At 37.9% G+C, this 23,794-nt stretch overlaps 1 protein-coding gene across 1 annotated transcript in view; it reads right to left on the bottom strand.

Annotated features, from left to right (window-relative positions):
• Positions 1-5,586, bottom strand: part of LOC110543309 (vomeronasal type-2 receptor 26-like) — a 31,069-nt gene extending 25,483 nt beyond the window's left edge. The window contains exon 1 of the mRNA XM_060376237.1: positions 5,366-5,586. Coding sequence (XP_060232220.1) covers positions 5,366-5,586 — 221 coding nt within the window. The remainder of the gene's footprint in view (positions 1-5,365) is intronic.
• Between the last annotated feature and the right edge of the window lie 18,208 nt (positions 5,587-23,794).

Genomic DNA, 23,794 nt, shown 5'->3' with positions numbered 1-23,794 from the left:
AGAGCAGACATGGCATAAGATGATCAATCCTCGTTTAGAAAGACAGATGGGATGTGCATTGAACATATGACAGGAGTCTACTGAGCGCATCTGAAAGACTCTAACCAGCAGTGTTTTCAAAGCAAAGACTCATGACCAAACCTTTGGCAGAGTACACGGAATCATAAGAAATAAAGGGGAGTTAGTCTGATGGGGAAAGGATAGGAGATCCACAAGGACCAAATATATCTGGGCACAGGGTCTTTTCTGAGACTGACATTCAACCAAGGACCATGTATGGATATAACCTAGAACCTCCACTCAGATGTAGCCTGTGGTAGCTCAGTAACCAATTGGTTTCCCAAAGTGAGGGGAACAAGGACTATTTCTAAAAGGAACTCAATGACTGGCTCTTTGGCCTCCCCACCCCCGAAGGGAGGAGCAGTCCTGTTAGGCCACAAAGGAGGACTTTGCAGCCAGTCCTGAAGATACCTGATAAAACAGGATCAGATGAATGGGGAGGAGGTCCCCCCCATCAGTGGACTTGGAAAGGGGCACGGTGGAGATGAGGGAGGCAGGGAGGGACTGGGAGGGAATGAGGGATCGGGACATGGCTGGGATACAGAGTTAATAAAATGTAACTGATAAGAAAAAAATAAAATTAAAAAAAACTGTTAAAAAAAGAAAGTAAACACTCAAATACATGAAATAAAAATAAATAAACCTGTGTAAAATAGTTTTCTTTGGGCATGGGAATGACTGAGATGTTATGACTCTTGCTGCTCTTGTGGAGGACCCTGATTCATGTCACAGTAGCCAGTTTTAGGTTCCAATAATATGTTCTAGGGGATCCTTGCCCTCCATTGGCCTCTTAAGGAACCATGAACACAAGTGGTACACATTCAAATATGTAGGCAAAACACTTGTAAACCTAATGTAAAGATTAATATATATATTAAAAATGTAAAAGGTAGTAACTAAAGGAAAAGTGTTTCTATAAGTTTTCAGATGAAAACATTGAATAGAGTTTCCTGGGTAAGGTGGAGAAAAAAAAAGTAAGTTAAACTAGCATACAAAAGAGAGGAAAAGGGGACATTAAGACTTTAAAAAAGTAATGTTCACTAGGAGAGATTATGGATCTTTGGTGCAGGTAGGTTGGCTGAAGTGTGTCACTCATGGCCTTCAGTGTTTGGGGATGGGTCCTCAGAAGCTTCTTTCAAAACCTGTGGTACATAAGAGTCTGGGTGACCCTAATAGAGATAGCTTAACAGAAATCATGAGCCTGAAGTCCACTGGGTTCTACTGAAGGAACAATTATGCCTCAAAATCTGTCATCACAGAAAGAAATGCTATTTGGTTGTACTGCATTAATCTGAGGTCTATGGCTAGATGATATGTTAAGAGAATATCTATTGGTCAAAACCAGGCAATTAGCAACAAATGAGATAAAGGGAATTAGTCTTCCCCAGAAATTATTCCATATTAAATATTGAACTGTATGAATGTATACATGTATCAATGAGAACTCCTGGGAAGAGCTGTGTCTGAAAAGACTGGCTATAAAAACTTCATTGATATGGAGCAATAGGAATATAGTAGCTCTAAGGGCTCATTACTGTCGTTCAGGCTATCTGCAGCACCCTGAGTAGCCAGCTATTTCTTGTACAAATTTGCAGTTGAGATGGTGTCTATATCTATCTTCTATCTATATATCTTCCTTCCTTGCTTGCTTGTTTTCTCTCTTTCTTTCTATCTCTGTCTAGCTCTCTCTATATACATATCCTATATCTAATGAATAAAATTATTTTGGAATGTCATAACCCAACACACCACTGGCTTCTTCCAATCTAAAAGACAAAAATGACATCACATAGCATCTTGGACCTGTATGATAACTTTTCCCATCTTGATGTAACCTCCTCTCTGATGTTTTCAGTGATGCATTGAATTTAATAGCTTTCTTTATACTGTTACTATGAAAAAGACACGAAGATTCTTTCACAGTGTAACATGGAATTTGGGATAACATAAATTGTATTCAGAGACTCTCAAATTTATTCTAGATTAAATTCTTTCTCTTTCCATTTAAGCTGAGGGCTGATGTTTTTCAAGTCACATAAAAGCAATACTAAAGAATAAGCAATGAATTCAGTTGGTTATATCTTCATACTTATTCATTCATGTAAGTGTGACAGGAATTCCACATGATGATAATTAGGGCCAATCAATATCGGCCCAGAGGGGCCTATGGAGCCTGAAGCACCCACCAAGGACAATGCATGGTCTGGACCTACATTTAAGTAGCTGATGTGCTGATTAGTCTCCATGTGTGCCTACTAGTTAGGGAAGTGGGAGGTATCTCTGACATGGGCTATGTTTTCTGTTTGTTGATCACTTTCCCCTGATGGTACTGCTTTAACAGACTACAAGGGAGATAGATGAACACAGTCCTCATGAGACTACAGGAGCTAGGGTGTGTAGGTATGGGGGAGAATGAGGGAGGGGGATGTGAGAGAGAGGGTGTGATTGGGAGGAAAGGAGGATATGAGGAAAGGAGGGTGTATGACCAAGATTTAAATTGAATTAATTAATAATAATATTCAAGTTAAATATGGAAATGAATTAGATGCTCTCTTTCAAACCCCTTAGAGAGTTCTGTTTAATATGGATTTAAGAAATTTAATGAAAAAGGCTTCCTCTGAAAGACTTCTGGAGTCAGTAGCTATGCCTATCCACAAATAAGATAGGCAGAAATGACCTTTTCTTTGATCATATTTCAACTGTAGTAATAATGACAGCTAAACCATGAATTGCCATATGTTTCACCAATCCATCCCTGCCAAACTTATGGACATTGTTGAGTTAAATGCCCTACTATCCCTGGCCAAATTAGCTTACTTTCCCCAATTTTCCCTCCACAGAAAAAAATCTTTCAGACCTCACTAGTTTGGTGTTTGAAAGCTGATGATATTCTGTGTGGCAGCTGAAGTCTTAATGTTGTGTTGGGTGACATCCAAAGACTGTCAAACTTTTCTCTTTACAAAGACTTTGAGATTGCCATGGAGGATCCCAAACTGGGTGCCCAGGTATCCCTTAAGTCTGTCATTTTGACTGATATAGAGGCCATTTGGATTATACTTCCTGCTCACATTTACCCCTTTTGGATCTCTTGTCATGTTCACAGCAAATTGTAACTGTAGAAGTTAAGCATAGGTAATGAATTCTTAGGCAGTCCTCTGAACAAGGCTGCAGCTGCATAGTTAGTCCATATCATACATGAAACTCAAGTGTTGTTCTTTTCTACAGATATTAGTTTCCCTGCTGAAGAAAGCATTACCTTGCTGGCTTAACAGTGAAAAACCTAATCTCACAATTTGAATGAAATTCAAAATGAAGCTACTAATACCTAATGGTTTACTTTTTACAGTTCTTTCATTGAAAAGAGCTTGATTGTATATCACTTATTACAGTAATCAAACAAATCTGTCTCCTGGTAAATGCTTGGATCGGGGAAACACTTTAAAGTTGATGTAAATTTTGAAAGAAAGTGATTTAAGGTATGTAATTGCAAGTTGTAAATGTCTAAGAAAGTGGTTTAAAAGTATTTGAAAATGAGAGTTAAAGATTTTAAAATTTCAGAGATTTAAAATATTAGTCAGTGGAGTTCTGATATGCTATGAAAACCAATGTGAAAGCATTGGCTTCTCTCACATAGTTCCAGAATCTAACTTTTTATTCTTTCATTTCTGGTGGGGAGATACTTCAATGCTTCTCATTGTGCTGAAATCTTATCTGTCATTACATATTCAGAAAGAGGAAATGATGTTCCTTTTCTAACAGCAGAACCAACCATCCTTCTTGGTGCCCAAGGTTTAGCTATAAAGCATGAGTTTAACTCAGCTGTTTACAAACACTTGCTACCTGCTTTTTCTACAGTGAGGATTGCAGTGGAGATTACAGATTGTGGTCATGTTAATATATTTAAAACTTTTATATCTTTTGGTAAACTCTAAAAACTTTATGATTTAAACTTCAAGGAATTGAGATTTGATCCACCTATCACAGGTGAAACAGAATTTACATTAAGACTCCTGTCAATTAACAGTTCAGTCTTTTCTACCTACTACCTATCTCTGAGGATGGACTCTTTCCTTCCTTTGGTGTTGGGATTCTTTCAGTCTCTGGCTGCAGTGGGCTACTGATCTATAGTATCTGTATCTTGTGAAAACATTCCTAAGAGTGCTTTACTTCCAAAATAAATCAGGCATCCTGGGATTTATTTTATTCGAGTATTCCATAACACTACAACTACTAGGAAAACAGGCTTATATGTTTGTTTCCTGCTCAGAGAGGAAATATGTACTGAGGACTCAAGAAGACACTTCACAGCAAAGGATCATCCTAATCCCAAAATTGATTTTCAAATGAACACATGTCCCAAACATAACATTAACTGAAAAACAGGTATTATGAAAAAGCTGACTGATTCCTCCACAGTATCATAAATAACCAACAACTGAACTCACAGTTTCTCAGAGAGTTAAATTGACAGATGAATACTTCAGAGAGTAAAAAGATGAATAACACAAAAGAAGACAGAAGCAAGCCATGAATTAAACTGGATATTGAGAGAAGAATCAACAGCGTGCAGGAGAATTTGGACTAGAAATAGAATAAATAGCAATCCACAGGAAAGTCTTGGTATGGTAAAAGACAAATCCAAATCAAAACTGAGATTCTGTGGGGAGAGAAGAACAGATATAAATGTTGGAAATGAAAATCATAAAACCTCCTATCAAAACACAAAGCACTGGGTTTCCAGCAGGCATGAATGACCTGACTGTCAGAACACTTCATTACAATGTCAATGGTAAATAAATAAGGCGTAAATATAACCACAGTGTCTGAACTCTGAGATAAATTAAAGATACTAAAACCAGAACATGTGGAAGAGGAGATTTGAAGATTTGTACTGAGGACATGGTGATATTCAAGTTCATTTAAACAGAAACTCTGTAAGTCGCTGGAAAGAAACAGATATTCAGACATAAGACATTTTGATGGCCAAATAGAGGAGAGCAGAGTGGAAATGTATCTTGACATATTTAGAGTCAATGTGTTAAAAATATGTAAGTCTGACCATGGAATAACACTATGGAGCAGACACAAAAGTTGGTGGTTTCTTTCTCTAATTTCTTCCTGACTGGAAACATAGCAAAGCAGAGTGGAAATATTTATAGATGCATAAGGAAGCAGGAAAATGTGAAACTGTCTTTCACATTGCTCCACATCTAGTTCATTATTCTCAATGGAATTACATGTGTTTAGCAGGTCATGTACTATCTTGTAGCCAGAACACCCATAGCATTTTCAAACAAGTACTCACAGAAAGGTGTTCCATCGTAGACTTGGTTCACTCTCAAAAATGTTCTGGACATTTCGGAGTAGATCAAGTGGGATGTGAATGGGGATAAATGTACTGAGGATTATATCTGCCTCCATGTAGGTGCTGGGCTCCCGGTAATAATGACAACTGAGCTGAGACATCTCCATTGTTGTATATGCAGATTGCAAGAAGAGCATGAGACCAAGCAAAGGAAAGGACATGTCAGGATCTTCACTACACAGGGATAGTCTCCTGTATTGAGGCTGATCCAAGGAGATTATTGGCTGTGGTCATGGAACAGGTTCGGACCTCAACAGTGTCAGAGAAGACTTTGTATGCTACAGTTGCTTCCTACTCTTTCTTCAGGCTCTCAGTCTATGGATACCCAATAGTTCTAATGACAGGCCAGCACACACACTGCAGAAAAGTCCAGACAACTGGGGGTCACAGTGCTGAAATATTTCTGTCACTATAGCCAGACTTGCTCTGAATTTTCTGTCTTTTCATTGTTTTACTTCCCTCTCATCCATGTGCTCTGGGAATCCTATAGTCCTGGGGCTCTGCACCTGCTTCCTCCATGTGGGTGAAAAACATGTTTGGTTCTTTCTTTCTTCACCAACCCGGATGATTTCATCATAGTCCATAGTGACTTTAGTGAGCACCATAGTCTGAGCCAGAATTATAGGTCATCAAAAACATCTTGTTTGTTTGGGATTGCTATTGTGAAAGTAGTTAGAACATTTGATTTCCTCTAGTAAGGTGAGTGGGGGCAGACACTGACATGAACTTGGTTGCCTGCTCACTTCCCCCAGTCAAGGTGGCTTTACTAGGCCACAGAGTAAGAGGGTCCAGAGTGTCCTGATGAAATCTTATAGGGTAAAGTCAGATAGTAGTGGAAGAGAGCCTTCCCTATTAGTGGACTAGGGGAGGAACACAGTGGTGGAAAAGATGAATGGAGGGTGGGACAGGGAGTAGATGGGGGAGGGGACTACGTTGGGATGCAAAATGAATAAACTGTAATATATAATAATAATAATGAAAAAAAAATCATCAAAAAGAACAGGTGATTTGAAAACTGCCATAGCTGTTTTCCACAAAGCACACTTAAAATATTCAGTTTTAAAATATTCAGTGCATTTTTTTAAGAAGAGGAACTTGTAATATCAGTTTCCAGTTTCTGACATTCAGAAGCCCATTGGCCTTTTACCTATCTTGACTCATTTGCAGCTACAATAATAAATATGTAAAAAAAAGTAAGTTTATTACAGCCAAGTACAGATGATCATTTTCTACCTCACTCTTTCATATTATTAAGATCCTCAAGCCTTAATCTCACAATTTGTGTTTTGCTGCTAGTACACTATTGTACCAGCCATTCCACAATTATATTTTTCAGTAAAACACAATGTGGGGTCAGAAATACCAAAATAATCCAAGAAGTTGCAAAAGTCCATCAAAGCAAGATGTTTATTTGAATAAGGAGGGAGAAACTGATTAGTCGGGGACAATAGCACAGATGTGGGCACTGACTGATTCTCTGAACATTTGTCATAGTATAAATATTTAAGCAGATGACAAAATGTTTCTGTGTTCAGGCTGCTGGTGATTATTCAGGCCCTCATAACAGATTCAAGAGCTGAACTATGACCTAAAGTGAAATTGTATACCATTTTTATAGGATGGAACCACAAGTCAATGGAAAACAGGCAGGTTTTAGCATTTTCTAATCATACTTAGACAGGGATTTTTGCCAAGAAAGTAAGCACTGGTGACTCAGGCTTATCCAGGACACCTGGGTTCAGGGTTCTCAACACAGGTTTTGCATTCACATCTCCTCCTGGAATTCTGGCCCCCAAATCAGAATGTTACAGGAACAAAAGAGGGGGATATCTGCTCATAGTCGATTTCAGTCATGACAAGAAACACATTTATGACTTTTGTGCCTTAGTTTAGATGATCAGCAACTTTGCTCATTACATTCCTTCCTGATTAACAGACAAACATGAAACACCTAAAGAAGCAGGATAGGAGAAGGTTTCTGGGCCTGTGTATATGAACTCAGTTTTGAACCTGGCAGCAGAAGTGCTGAGATGTCTGGACTCAGGCAAATGTCTCCTAACAACAGCAAAATGATACTTCATCTCTGTACTTTTTCGAACTTGCTGTAATACTGTTTATCATAAATAATATTGATATAATTTTATGGTATTATTATATATTATTGTTATTATAATATAATATAATGCAAATCAAATTTATATATCTAAATTATGGAAAATCCATTCATGAAAACACTGCCATGAGGTTTTTTAATTTCACTTTCATTCATTTTAATTTTAATTTAATTAATTTATTTATTACAATTTATTCACTTTGTATCCCTTCTGCAGCTCCCTCCCTCATGTACTCCCAGTTCTATTCACCCTCTCACTTCTCTCCCTATGCCCTTTTCCTAGTCCCCTGATAGGGTAGGACCTCCTTGCCTTCTAGCTTATCCTAGCTTATCAGGTCTCATCAAGGCTTGCTGTATCATCTTCCTCTGTGGCCTGGCACATCCCCCAGGGTTAGGTGAACAAAGAGCTGACCACTGAGTTCATGTCAGAGACAGCCTCTGATCTCCTTACTTGGGAATCCACTTGGAAACTGAGCAGCCTATGGGCTTCCTTTGAACAAGGGGTCTAGGTCCTCTCCTTGCATGATCCTTTGTTGGAGTATGGGTCTCTGCAGATGCCCCCATGCCGAGGTGTTTTTGGCTCTGTTGGCCTCCTAGTTGAATTCCTGTCCCTTCCAGTCTATCTCCCTCTTCTTCCATAAGGATTCTAGCACTCTGCCCAAAGTTTGGCTATAAGTCTCAGTATCTCCATCCATACCCTAGTGGGTAGAGACTTTCAGATTCCCCATGTGGATGGCTCTTGTTCATTGTCTCCTACTACTTTGTATGTCTATCCTGTTTACCCTTCTGTATGAGGATTAAGCATCTCCCCTTGGATCCAACTTGTTATTTAGCTTCTTTAGGACTATGGATTTTAGTGTGTTTATCCTATATTATATGGATAATATATACTTTAAGTGAGTATATACCCTGTGGGTCTTTCTACTTCTGGGTTATCTCACTCAGGATGGTCTTTTTTGGTTCCCACCACTTGCCTGTAAATTTCATAATTTCCTTGTTTTTAATTGCTGAGAAGTATTCCATTGTGCACATGTACCACACTTTCTGTATCCATTTCTTGGTTGAATGACAACTGGGTTGTTTCCAGATATTGGCTATTACAAATAAAGCTGCTATGAACATAGTTGAGCAAATGTCCTTATTGAATGGTGGGGCATATTTTGAGTATATACCTAGGAGTCATATACCTGGATGTGGAGGTAGCATTCTTTCTATTTTTTTTTTTTGAGAAAGCACCAGATTTATTTCCAAAGGGCTTGTATAAGTTTATATTCCTACCAACAATGAAGGAGGTTCCCCTTTCTCCACAACCTCTCCAGCATGCATAATCCCTTGAGTTTTTGATCTTAGCCTTTCTGATGGTTATATGGTGAAATCTCAGGGTTTTTTTAATGTACATTTCTCAAATGACTAATGGGCAAAAGTTGGGAATATCTCCACTGCTCATGGATAAATAAGATTAATATAGTAAAGTCCACATCCTAAGAAAGACAATCAACATATGTAATGCAACCTCCTTGAAAATTTCAGACAATTCTTCCCAGATGCCAAAGGGACAATTTTCAGGTTCACATAGAAGCACAAACAAACCATGATAGATAAAACAATTCTGAATAATAGCTGCTTGAGGGATCATGCATACAAAAATCAAATTCAACTATAAAATTATAGTAGTAAGTAAGAGCATGGTATTGGCAGAGTAACAAACCATTTAGTCAGTAATGAGATTGAAGATCCAGGCAGAATTCCATATATTTATGGAGGCATGATTTTTTAAATAAAATTCCAGAAATAAACAATGGAAAAAGAAAGCATCTTCAGCACATTGTGATGGTCAAACTGGATGTAAGCATGTAAGACATTTCAAGTAGATTCCTACTTATAACTCCACACAAAATTCACCAACAAAATAGATTAAAGAGCTCAGTAAAATCAAGAAACAGGGAATCTAATGGATGACAAAATAAGGAATAGCCTTGAACTCACTTGCTGAGAGAAAAAAGACTTACTAAATACAGTAGCATTTCTTCTGATATTGAGAGTTGGTTTTTCATGTTTTCGACTGTGTTGGTGAGGCTTATCACTTGAGATTTTGTTTGACCTCTTCAAATTTTTATTTCTAGGTTTATCTTACTTTTTAATTTTAATAATTCTTTTCCACTATGATGTCTTCAATCGTCTTCAGCATTTTATTTCACTGTTTCTTTGTTTTTTTATGGTCTTCATTATGGTTTTATTCATATCATGGGTAATGTCCTTGAACATATTTATATTTCAAAGTCATTGTCTTGTTCTGTGGCTATAGAATTTCTCATGGTCTTCTCTAGTAGTGTTGATGTGATTTGGTGGACTAGTGTTTTCTTGGGTGATAATGATTTCCGTTTCACACTGGTGTCTAGGTAACTGGGATTTGAAAGATTGTGACTCTAGCTCTTGCTGTCTGGACTTGTCTATTTTTATTTTAATTTCTTCATCTCTGTTTCCCTCTCTGCATCTTAAGAAAGTTGTTGGCTGTGTTTTGTCTTTTAGAGAATTTTTCTGAGGGCATGTCTTGATAAGTCATTAGTGATACTAGACAGAGGATGTTTTTAGGTGTTGCTGATTACACTAAAAATAATGATGGATAAAGATAGACATTACCTCAGAGTATAGGGCTGACATAGGTTTTCCAATCAAACAGACCCAAAAAGCAAGATGGAGTAGCCAATTTCGTATTTCATAAAATAGGTTTTCAACCAAAACTAATCAAAAGAGATGCGGAAGTACACTTATGCTCATCAAAGGAAAAATCCTCCACAATGGCCACTCAATTATGAACATCTATGACTCAAATGCAAGGGCAGCCTCATTCATAAAAGAAATATTACTAGAGCTTAAATCCTACATTGAATCCCACACATTAATAGTAGGATATTTCAACCCTCTTCCTCCAGAAATACAGATCATCAAGACAGAAACTAAATGGGGAAGTAAAGAAATTAATGCACAATTTGAATCAAATGGTCCTAATAGATATCTACAGAATATTTCTCAGCAATTCATGGAATTTTCTCCAAATTAGAGAAAATTCAGTCACAAAGCAAGCCTCAGCAGATAGAAAGAAAGTGAAATAACCCTCTGAATCTTATCAGACCACCATGGATTAAAGCTGGACTTCAACAAGAGAAACAACAGAAAGCCTAAAAATTCTTGGAAACTGAACTGCTCTACTTATCCACCACAGTCCTATAACCACTACGAATATAGAAGGAGTCATCAAAAAATCTGCCAACCCACCCCCGAAAAAATACTGAGGTCTACATGGTTTTAGAGCAGAATTCTACCAGACATTCAAAGAAGCGATAATATGGATACTGTTTAAACTGTTCCTAAATAGATGGAACATTGCCAAATTCATTCTATAGCGCCACAGTCACCTTGATACCTAAACCACACAAAGACCCAACAAAGATAGAGAGTTTCAGACCAATTTAATGCATGAACGTTATTGCAAATATACTCAATAAAATATAAACTGAATCCAAGAATACATCATATACATGATTGTAGTGATGCAGGGATGGTTCATCTTACAAAACTTCATTAATCTAATCCACCATATAAAGAAACTCAAAGGAAAAAAAAATCATATGCTCATCTCATTAGATGCAAAATGCTTCAGGCAAAATCCAACATCCTATCATGATGAAAGTCTTAGAGAGATCAGGGACACAGTGTCTATATTTAAACTTAATAAAAGCTATATACAGTAAGCTGATTGCAAGCATCAAACTAAATGGACAAAAACTGAAAGCAATTATAATAAAATAAGGGACAAGAGAAGGGTGTTCACTCTCTAAATATCTCTTCAATGTTGCACTTGAAGTTCTAGCTAGGGCAGTAAGACAACTAAGAGAGATCAAGGGCATAAAAATCAGCAAGACCAAGTCAAAATATTGCTTTCTGCAGAAGAGTTAGTAGTTTGTGTATACAACCCAAAAAATTCCACAGAAGAACTCTGACAGCTGATACACACCTTCAGCAAAGTAGCTCGATACAGGATTAATTTAAAAAAAAAATAGTAGCCCTCCTGAACACAAGTTAGAAATGAGCTGAGAAAGAAATCAGGAAAACTACACCATTCACAATAGCCACAAATACTATAAAGTCTCTTGGTATGACTCTAACCAAAAAAGTAAAAGACCTGTATGTAAAGAACTTTGTGTCTGAAGAAAGAATCAGAAGAAGATATCAGAAAAGGGACAGATCTCCCATGCTCCTGGATCTGTAGGATTAACTTAGTAAGAACGGCTATCTTACCAAAGGCAATCTAAAGATTGAATGCAATCACCATCAAAATACCAACACAGATCTTTACAGACCTTGAAAGAACAATTCTAAACTTCATATGGAAGAACAAAGAACCCAGAATAGCTTAAACAAGCTTATACAATAAAAGAACTTCTGGACTTATCTCCATCCCTGACTTCAAGCTATACTACAGAGCAATATTAATAAAAACTGCATAGTACTGGCATAGAGATAGACAGGTTGATCAATGGAATTGAATCAAAGACCCAGAAATAAACACACATACCTTTGGTGAATTAATTTTTGATGAAGAAGCCAAAACCACTCAATCGAAAAACACAGCATCTTCAACAAATGGTGCTGGTCTAACTGTATCTCTGTATGTACAAAAATGCAAACAGATCATATTTATCTCCCTGCAAAAGACACAAACCCACGTAGATCAAAGATCTCAATATAACAGAAGATACACTAAATATATTAGAAGAGAAAATTGGGAAGAGCCTGAATTCATTGGCACAGGAGATAACTTTCTGAATAGAATATCAACTGCTCCAGCTCTACAATCAACAATTATAAAATGGAACCTCATGAAACATAAAACTTCTATAAGGAAATGACACTGTCAATAGAACTAAACAGAAACCTACACTTTAAGAAAAAGTCTCATCAATCCTAGATCCGACAAAGTGCTATTATCCAAAATATGCAATAAACTCAAGAAATCAAACACCAATAAACAAAATGACCCAATTAAAAATGGGGCACAGAACTAAACAGATAGTTTTCAATCTTTGAATGGCTGAGAATCACTTAAGGATATACTCAACATCTCTTGTCATCAGGGAAATGCAAATCAAAAGAACTGTGAGATACCATCTCACACCAGTCTGAATAGCTAAGATAAAAATCTCAGTTACAGCACATGTTGGTGAGGATGAGGACAAATGGGAGCACACCTTCATGGCTGGTGGGAGTGTAAACTTGTGTAACCACTTTGGAAATCAATGTGGTGCTTTCTCAGAAAATTAGGAATTACCTTACCTCAAGACCTCATTACTGGATATATAACAAAAAGAGGCTCCACCGTACAACAAGGACACCTACTTAACTCTGTTTTTAGTAGATTTTAGTGGTAGTCAAACACCTATTTGTACTTCAGCTGAGTAATGGATACAGATATTGCGGCACATGTACACAATGGAATACAACTCAGCTGTTAAAAACAAAGGAATCATGAAATTTGCAGGCAAATGAATTAAACTGTAAAAGATCATCCTTAATGAACTAACCCAGACCCAGAAAGACATACATGATATGTACTCATTTATATGTGGAGTGCCATATAATACAGGATAAGCACACTATCAGGTACAGACTCAAAGAAGATAAGCAACATAGAGGCTCCAAGGGTGGATGTATAAATCTCACTCAGGGGAAGAGACAGAATAGACAGAAGTAGTGGTGGCAGAGAGAGAGAAAGGGTGGGGAGGAGATGAAGAGAGTTAGGAGAATACAGATCAGCCAAGCAGAGAAAGAGGAAGAGAGGACAGAAGGCCTTTAGGGAAAAGAGAAACCGAGGGTGGGATATATCTTTGACAAGCTGGAGACCTAACTTAGGATAGGCTCCTGGGAGGTTATGAGATAAATTCCAACAGAGACTGCTAATATCAGAGGCCATAGAGACTGAAGAGTGCACCCTCTAACTAGAGTAGTCTCCTAGGACAGGGAGGTGAACACCAACACTTCCTCAAAAAATTCAACCCCAAATTTACCCTGCCTTCAAGATGTGTATGTGAAAAGATAGAGCACTTAGAGCCAAGACTGAAAGAATAAACAACCAATGTGTGACCCAACCAAATACCTACATTATGGAAGAATGGCATCCTCTGTCACTAGAAATAATACTCCACTAAGGTTCCAGAAAGGAGCCTGTCAGAGATATTCTCTGAGAATCTTTACCCAGCAGCACCTCAAAATAGAACTTGAAATTCACAGCCGTACATTTTGCCATGATAGGGAGTCTTATGGAAAGTGGGAGGAAAGAGAGAAGGACCTGCAAGTGACAGGACCTCCACATGAAGACCAATAGAGCCATCCAACCAGGTCACAGAGATGCTTGCTGAGACTTAAGGATCGTCCAAGGACTAGGTAAGGACTGGACATAGCCCCCTACTAAGATGCAGCAGATGGGCAGCTTAGGAATCATTTGAATCCTCTAATAAGGGAATTAGGGTCTGCATTGGACACTTACTCACTAGCTAGCTTTCTCATCTCTTTCCCATATTGGGACTTCCTTGACAGACCACAAGTGAAGATGACTTGCTATTTCCTGATGCAGCTTGATGATCTGGAGTGTATGTGAAAGGGAGTTTTCTTTTACAGAGGAACAGATAAGGGTAAGGTTTTGAGGAAGAGACAGAGGGAGGGTAAGACTGGGAGGGGAAGAGGGATAGGGCTACAACTATGATGTAAAGTGAATAAAAAATAAACTTAAAAACTGAAATAATATAGGAACAAGAGGAGAAATGGTAGATTATTGAATCTCATAGATATTTGGATATTGACACCAAAATTAAGCTTATAATTGCTTGCATTGGTATAGATCATTTGTATATTGATACGAAATTAAGGTTATGTTTTGGTTACAGCATACAATGTAACAACTCTTTTTTAAGGTATTGTACCTGTGTAAACCTTGAAAATGCAATGTGAAGTTCTAGTCAGGTTGAAAGCTACTTTCATAAACTCTTTAGGATATCTAAGAAATACAAACTAATAATCAAATTTGTTGTTTTGTTAGGAACTAGTTTAGTTTCACACAGATGTTTGCTTACCAAATGAGTCAGTTCATAGCTAGAAACAAGTAGTTCAAATATACTAGGTATAACTAGATTGTTTTCAGAAACCTCAGAAATCTGTAAAATTTAAAGATATTTTATTGATTTGAAAAAATTTTGGCAATGAGACATGTCATCTCCTGGCAGCACACTTTCCACCTCAAAGAATATGATGGGCCTAAAAATTCTCCTTCAGGATATGGCTCCATATGTGGCAAGGTAGCCACTGGGCAAGGAATGCCTTTGATTATAGTGCAAACCGAATGCTGGACAAACTGGATGTAGGAATGTCAACTACTTTGTAAGGACAAGGAGTTGTGAGTGTGCAAGGAGGTGTGATCGTGAGCATGCAAGCAGGTGTAAGCATGCAAGGAGGTGTGAGCATGCAAGAAGGTGTGAGCGTTCAAGGAGGTGTGAGTGGACAAGGAGGTGTGAGCACGACAGCAGGTGAGAGCATGAAAGCAGCTGTGAGCCTGAGCATGCAAAGAGGTGTAAGCATGCAAGGAGGAGTGAACCTGCAAGGAGGTGTGAGCCTGCAAGCAGGTGTGATCATGAGCGAGCAAGGAGGTGTGAGCATGCAAGGAGGTGTGAGCGTTCAAGGAGGTGTGATCATGCAAGGAGGTAAACATGTGAAAGGAGATCAAGCATTGTTAATTTTAAATGCCAGTGATATTGCCCAGTGATGGGCTAGAAGCCTCCTTAAATTTTTCATACAACTCATGTTATGAGGAATATGAACATCATAAGGGCAGCAAGCAGAGATATGATACATAAGAGCACAAAGTGCTCAGGAAAAACAGTTCTTGGGATTATGCTTCTCCAAGACAAATTCATCGTGAGTTTGCTAACAGGGGAGCCACATTCCATGAGTTCTACAGCTGTTTTGCTGTTGCTCCTGCATGGCTATTGACAGGGCCAGGTAGCCAAAATAGTTTGCCTATAGATGCGTAAGGGGGGATGCGGTTAGCTCAGGCCCTAAGAAGGAGAATTCAGGGTATTGCATGGGCTGTACTAGCCTGGAGGACTGGATAACATGGAAGGACTGAAGGATTGCTGGAAGAAAATGGCAGGTAGGTTTGATTTTATATGCTAACTACGAACCTCTGCCATTAGTTCCAGGTTCGAATCCTACTTCTATGGTAACATAAACTTCAGAGAGAGAAGCATGGTCTCCATTGGATAATGATTATCAAGTGAGCCCACAGGGAAGAAAGGTGGCAAAGACAAAGATTCTGTTTTTCTTTTCTTTCTATATATCTTCTTTCTTCTCTTTGAGGGAGGGCAGTTACCGAAACTAGACTCAAATTTTTGCTTTTTTGTTTTGTTTTTCTTACTATATTTTATTTTATTAATTGTTTTTATTTTTCACAATTTATTCATTATATATGCTGATTGAAGGTCACTCCCTCAACTCCTACTGGTCCCACCCTCTCTCCATCTTTCCCCATCCCCTTTCCCTAGACCACACAAAAGGGGAGTTCCTCTCCTCTGCCATCTACCCATACGTTATCAGACAGTACGCAGCTATTAAAAACAGAGAAATAAAATTTCTGCTCTTATTTCTTTTCCATGGGCCACTGTATTCATCTCAGAAGATTTCATAGCATGAAGCTTGCCTGCAACCTTGCCATGAACTAAACTCATTTTAAAGAGTCCCACCCCAAGACAATGTGTGATTGACCATTTCACATACAGAAACATGTGAAATTTGAAATCCTATGAAGTGTGAAACATTTCATCACAGGCATTTCAGAGAATTTGATTTTCTTGCTTCCTAGAGGGCTGTTTCCCACCAGCCAAGGAAGGCATGAGGGGCAGAAGATGAAAACAGAAAACAGAGGCTTATATCCCTGAGGGAGTGCATGCAATGCTCCAGTATAGGTGTAGATAACTGTTTAATACTAGGCAATTCAAGGATGCTCGATTTGCATTAAACAGCACATTCCTAGTATATGAATAAGAAGAACAAGAACACAGAACCAAATTATCCTATATTTGAAGGGAGGGAAGAGTTATCAGGGATCTGTGTCAAAGGCCATCTATCAAATTTGATTGGTGGTGTCAATTGTCTAAAGACACTCTCTAGATGAAGTCAGGCAGAGAAAACTCACCCTTGACATGGTTACACATCTAGGCCAGAAGCAGGGTCATACATGGAAAAGAAAGCCTTCTCCCTCTTCTCAAAATTCAGTGTGGATTGTGATGTTTTTCAGTAGTACCCCTGGAACAATAGATATGTGTACACAAAGAAACTTCTACAGGCTACCACTGTTTTCATACTCTCAAAGAACTTCCTGGCTGGTGTTAGTTCACCATTCCCTACATATTCATCCACTGGACTGAACTTTTCTTGTCTAAAGTGAGGCAATTGAAAATAGTAAATGTTGAAAATCAGGATTATCAATAAGTCTTCCATAAACACCTTATTATATAATACTGTTGCATGTAATTGATATTCATCATTCATTGTATTCTTTTTAAAAATAAATTTATTTACTTTACATTCCAATCAGAGTGTCCCTCCCTTCTCTCCCCCAGCACTACCCTCCATTCCTATTGCCCCTATTCCCTTTCTCCTTCAGAAAAGAGAGGTCATTTCCATTGAGCTAGTTTTTCAGTTCTGTTGGATCTCAGTGGACCAAAGAACACAAAGGACTTTCCACATTGCTTATAGTCAGAGAATTCCTCTCCAGTAAGGATACTTTTATGAGATGATGACTCTAGATTTGTGCAAGGCCTCACCATTTTAACACATTCATAAGTTCTCTTCAGTATGAATCATTTCATGATGATGAAAATTATAGAAATATGGAATGGTTTCACCATGTTAAAAGCAGTCATAGGCTTTCTGTCCATTAGGATTTCTTTCATGAGTGTGAAGATGACTCTGAAGTGCAAAAGTTTATTCACATTGGTTGCAGTCATACAGCTTCTTTCCAGTATGTGTTCTTTTATGTATTAAAAGATATTATATGCAAATGCTTTCCCACATAGTTATATTCATATGGTTTCCCTCCAGAATGTGTTGTTGTCTTAGGAGATGACTGTTACATGTAAAGGCTTTATCACACTAATTACCATCACCAGGCTTCTCTCCACTGTGTGTTTTTTCACGTATTTGGAGACCACTCTGCTGTGCAAAGGCTTTGCCACATTCGGTATCTTCATAAGGTTTTTTTCTTGTATGTGTTCTTTTATGGCCTATGAGATGACTTTTTTTGTGCAAAGGCTTTACTACCCTGGTTACATTCATAAGGTTTCTCTCCAGTGTGTGTTCTTTTATGCCGTATGAGAGTACTGTTTTCTGCAAAGGCTTTACCACATTGGTTACATTCATAAGGTTTCTGTCCAGTGTGTGTTCTTTTATGTCTTGTGAGATGACTGTTTTGTGCAAAGGCTTTACCACACTGGTTACATTCATAAGGTTTCTCTCCAGTATGTGTTCTTGTATGGCTTTTGAGATGACTGTTTTGTGCAAAGGGTTTACCACATTGATTACATTTGTAAGGCTTCTCAACAGCGTGTGTTCTTTTATGCCGTACAAGATCAGTGGAATAGGGGAAGGCTTTACCACATAGAGTGCATTTAGAAAGTTTCTCTCCAGTATGACTGCTTTCATGCCTGCAAAGATAATTAGCACATGTGAAAGATTTACCACAGTCATTGCATTACACTGATAAATATATTTATCTATATGAATTAATTTCATAATTTGATCTCTTGGTAAAGAAGAATCAAATTTTAAAGTTTTATCACTTTATTTATATTCATGTTTTTTTCCCTTCATTATGGGTATTTTTGAAGATCCCTGTGATCATAAGAGCATTTGTTACATGGTTCACTTTTATAACATCATTTTTATAAGAGTTTTTTTGTATATGTGAAGAGTATTTTAAGAATTCAGAGCTTTACCACAGCAATCCCATTCATATTTTTTTGTACTGTATGAATGACACTTCCTTTGCAAAGTGAGCCAGGACAAGCAGAAGAAGTTCCAATTTTCTAGTATTCATAGGTATTTTCAGCTGTATGTGTTTACTGATCAATTCTCAATGAAGTTGCAAAACCAATTAACTGTAACCATTTATAGCATTCAGAAAATCTACTCAAAGTGGGGACTACTACAAAATTAATTGTTCTTGGAGAAAGGCAGGTACACTGCTTCTTTCAATACCCCTATGTTCATGTGTCTTGGAAATATTGTGACCTATGATATGACAATTTAAATTACAAGAATAATAAAAGATTCTCACATTGAATTAACACAGTTTGTTTTTTGTTCATCATAGACATGTCATATAGTGATTCAATTTTCTCTACAACAATATTCTTGACTTTCATAAGCTGCTCCTTTCACTAAACTTTACGTTACTGCATGAACATGAGTAACACTGGTTATACTATAAAATATTTCTATATTAGAAGGTTTTGTACACATACTAATAGCATATTCAATGTGTATACCTCTTACAATATGTGAGTAGATAGAATGAGACTAAACAGATTGGCAGTTCAAATTAGTAGCTGTTATGTCCATATGATTCAAATGGTATTTTCTGTTACAATATTATTTTATTTTCTTCCATCTTAGGGGAGTGCCTTGCAAACACAAATTAGATACCTGAGATTGAAGTACATGGAATTGTGAGATTTTAATGATCATCATTACACTTAAAGCAGTGCTGTTTTTACACTGTTGCTTTTCTTTAAAACTTCCAGGACACAACCAGGTGTGCTGGTCCATGCCTTTAATCTCAGCACTTGTGGAGGCAGAAGCAGACAGATCTGTGTGATTTTGAGGTCAGGCTGGTCTAACAAGCAAGTCTATGTGAAGCCACAGCTACACAAAAAATAAAAAACTATTTAAGAAACAGAAAATAAAATGCTGCCAACAAACAAACAAAAAACAAACTTCCAGGACAAATTAAAATTTCATAAGATTCATATCTGTATCAGCATGCAAATAAATTTACCTTTTATTACTTGTAGAACTTTGAAAATATTCTTCAATATTGTGGTCTTCCCAATTGTAGCCTAAAATATAGTAACAGGAAATATATATTGTTGGAAATATCATATTATTATAAAGGCAAAAGTTAAATCACTATCTTCTGTGACCCTTAGAAACATGCCTGATTTATTTACCTCATTCCTCCTCATTCTCAATTGAAATTACAGAAGAGAATCAATAACAAGTAAGAGTTGTCTCCTTATTTTAAAAGAAAATTTGCAGTCTTACCTATAGCAGTAAGGTTTTTACAGGTCTCTAGCATCACATCTTTGTAGAGTTGCTTCTGCGAAGGTTCAAGCAAAGCCCACTCTTCTTGGCTGAATTTCACATGCACATCATCGAAGGTCACTGAATTCTAAAATTTGCCATACATTTGTACAAAAGAAAGAGTGGCAACAATATAAATTTATACTTCATTGGCAATATAATCTTATAATTCTAGTGCATTTTCCGACACTGAAGAGCTAGTTTTAGACCTTTGGGTGTTGTGCATCAGGTCAAGGAGGGGACAAGAAAAAATCCTAAAGGTTAGATTGTAAGGGAAACAAAAGTCGTGCTTTGAAAACCAGTGTTAAAGGAGTTTCAATAGTTTGTAAGACATGAATATAAAGTAGCCATTAGTTGGGTTCTTGAGTGATCTATGAATCGTCTTCAGTTACTTGGGTGAGTAGGTCAGGACCCTGTCATGAGACAGGTGGGAGGAAAAAACACAGTCATGATATTTTAGCTAGCAACAAATGAGATGTGGATATCAGGGTGATGTCAGTCAAAAGACAACATGACACTGAATATCATGTTTTGACCGGAGATCAGAGATGTGGCATATCAGTATATGAAAATGGGGGCTTATATATTTGTGGAAGGGAAAGTGGACTACAGCGAATAGATGGATAAAATAATGTGAGTGGCAAGCAACAATAATCCTAGCTGATAACATCATATTTCTGAGTGACCAGACAAAAGAAAAGGCATAGAACACATGATTATTCTTTGATTATTGTTTTGTATATTCTCCCTTCTAAATCATGTATAGTGTATAGTTTAAAAATAAAGATTAAAACTTTTCTATTAAAAAAGAAGTGTTACTGTTATCACTAAGTCATTTTAGAAGAAAAGTGAATAATGAAGTTTAACTGTGTCATATCTGAACTTATTGAAGAAGATATACCTTTGGAATAGTCATGGTAATTAATGTGGACAAAGTCAGAGAGAAGAGAGTGAAATAGAAAGAGACAGAGACACACAGAGAGAAATTAAGAGATGAGCAGTATTAAGTACACAACAGAGAAATTTATGAACAGTTACTAACAACAAAAAATGATGGACTAGCTGGGTGTATTCTGTCATGCCTTTAATACCATCACTCAGCAGGGAGAGGTACGTGTATCTTATTGAATTGGATGCCAGCATGATCTATGCAAAGAGTTTCAGTACAGCCAGACCTATATAGTAAGACAGAGCCTCCCCTAAAAGTCAATGAAACAAACACAAAAGATTGAAAGAACTGAGAGGTCTTTACTGAAATTTCTACAAGGAATTATACATTCACTCCAGTTGTGTATTCATTTTTCAGAAATCTGCACTGCCCTAGCTTAATCTGTAACTTTAATAAGATCTTACTAAAAGGGAATGCATGTTTAAACAGCTAAAAATAGAAAGATGAAAATATTAGCAATATAAATGATGATCTTAAATAAGCAGCATAACGCAAGAGAGATGGTTCAGTAGTGTGGAGCTCTTGCTGCTTTTGCAAATAATTGGGCTCAATTGTCAGTGTTTTACTGGGACCCACTACTATCAGTTGCTATAAGTTCATGAGTTCTGAACACATCTTTGGACTACTGTGAGATCAGGCACACAAGAGGTTCATATTCATGCATACAATCAAAATACTCATATTCAGGAAAAATTAAAAACAGATCCCAGATAACAGAGCTGATCGCACACTGTGTCTGCTCAGCAGGGTAGCAGAGACTACACAGTGACAAATAGTTGGAACTGTTGGCCTCCAAACACCATTGACTGTGTTTACCAGGTGATAAGAAACCCAATGATGAGAAAAAAAATTGGCTTCAACTGCAGAGTACCCAGCTAATCCCTGTAAAATGTCCTGGGCTGTTTTGGCAGGAGTAACATTTTCAAGCAAATAGACCCAAGAATCGTGTCTTGATCATTTTCCAAGGCTGAACTGTGCACCTCAGGGCACCAGAGACTGGAAGTCCCACTCTCAAAAAAACCCCACAGGGAAGAAAGCAACTGGGACTGACCAAATGTCACCCAGTCTATCCCTAGAAAAGATCCTGCAGACCTGCAGGCACATAGCAGCCAGCCCTGAGTGGGGCTCCAGCCACCAGACCCACACACCCTCACATACCCACACACCTCATCACAGACAGAATTGTGGAAACCCACAGTTCTGGGTTTCCCTGTTGGGAGAAAACTCCACATGGAGGGAAACAGCAGCTCCTAGCTTAGAGCACTCAGCTGACCCTCCACCACTACCACCACCACATATGGGAATGTTCTCGGGAAAAGTTCTCAGGTTCCTGTCCAGTCACCAGCGTGGAGCCACCACTCGCAAGCAAGTGCCTACTCACTCCACACACACCCTCCCAACAGTACAGACTGGGTCTTTCTGTTGAGAGAAAACCCAAAGGTGGGGGAAATATCTGGCCCTACCTCAGGACACCTAGCTCTAGAAAAGTTTCTGGTTATCCACAGGCTCCAGACTCAAGCCTCCTGATTCACACATGAGAGTGGTGCACACCTGCCACTGATTACCACTTGGGTACTGGGGGACGGAGCTCCAAACTTAGACCTACAGAAGCCTGGGTTCCCTGAGATCAACTCCCAGATACTGCTCCAAGGGAAAACCAGTTATCCCTAACTAAACTGAACAAACCACGGGGCACCCAGTTTACAGCTGCAGCTCACTAAATTTACAGCAAGAAATCGAGCTGCAGGGCAGCTGTCTCCCAGACTTCTCTGGGTTAGAAGAGAGCTCCGTTTACTAACAAAGGCAACAATTACCACTCAGGTCTGTACATCTGAGGTGAGCTGTTGCAGTTATTGAAAAACACCTGCCATTCAGTGACCATACCCAAAAAGCTGAGGAGGCCTCCTTTGGGAAAAATCTACTTCCTACCAAGGGGATTTGACCCACGACAGGATTCCAGAAAGTAACAGAAACTAACACCTAACACCTAAGATAGCCCAATGGGTAGAGGCCAGCATAAAAGCTCAACCAACAAAAGACAGAGCAATATGGCATCTCCAGAACCCAGTTATCCAGGAGCAAGCAGCCCTGGATACCCCAGTGCAAATGAAATTCAAGAAGATGACCTTATATCCGTGCTTATGAACAGGATAATAGAGGAAACAAATAAACTTTGTAAAGGCCTAGATGAAGATAAAGTCAGACAGAATATTGCCATCTGCAAAGAAATAGAAGAAGATAAAGACAAACAGATTGTGGCCATCCTTAAAGAAATACAGGAAGTTGCAGCCAAATAATTTTTGGCCTTTAGAGAGGAAATACTTAAATCACTGAAAGAAATTAAAGAAACAGAGGATTGTTCAAACAAACAGCTAAAGGGATTGAAGGAAAATAGTCAGAGAGGTGAAGGAAATCAATAAAATAGCTCAAGATCTGATGATAGAATTGGAAAAATTAAAGAAAACACAAATGGAGGAGATTTTAGAGAGAAAGAACTTAGGGAAGAAAACAGGAACTACAGAGCTAAGCATAATGAATAAACTATGAGAGATGCAAGAAAGAATGTCAGGTGTGGAAGACACAATGAAAGAAATCTATGTATCCATCAAAGAAAAGGTTAAATCTAAAAAATTCATAACACAGACTATCCAAGAAATCCAAGACAACATGAAAAGGCAAAACCTAAGAATAATAGGAAGAGAGGAAAAAGAGATTCCCTCCTCCAAGGCCCAGAAAATATTTCCAGCATAATCATAGGAGAAATTTTCACCAACTTAAAAGAATACAAGAGGGCTACAGAACACCCAATAAATTAGATCAGAAAAAAAATTTCTCCCACCATATAAAAAACAGTAAGTATACAGAACAAAGAAAAAATACTAAAAGCTGCAAGGGAAAA

This window comes from Meriones unguiculatus, assembly GCF_030254825.1.
Source record: "Meriones unguiculatus strain TT.TT164.6M chromosome 13 unlocalized genomic scaffold, Bangor_MerUng_6.1 Chr13_unordered_Scaffold_34, whole genome shotgun sequence".
NCBI lineage: Eukaryota > Metazoa > Chordata > Mammalia > Rodentia > Muridae > Meriones > Meriones unguiculatus.
Note: the sequence above shows the minus strand (reverse complement) of the source record. Positions and strands in the feature narration are given on the sequence as shown.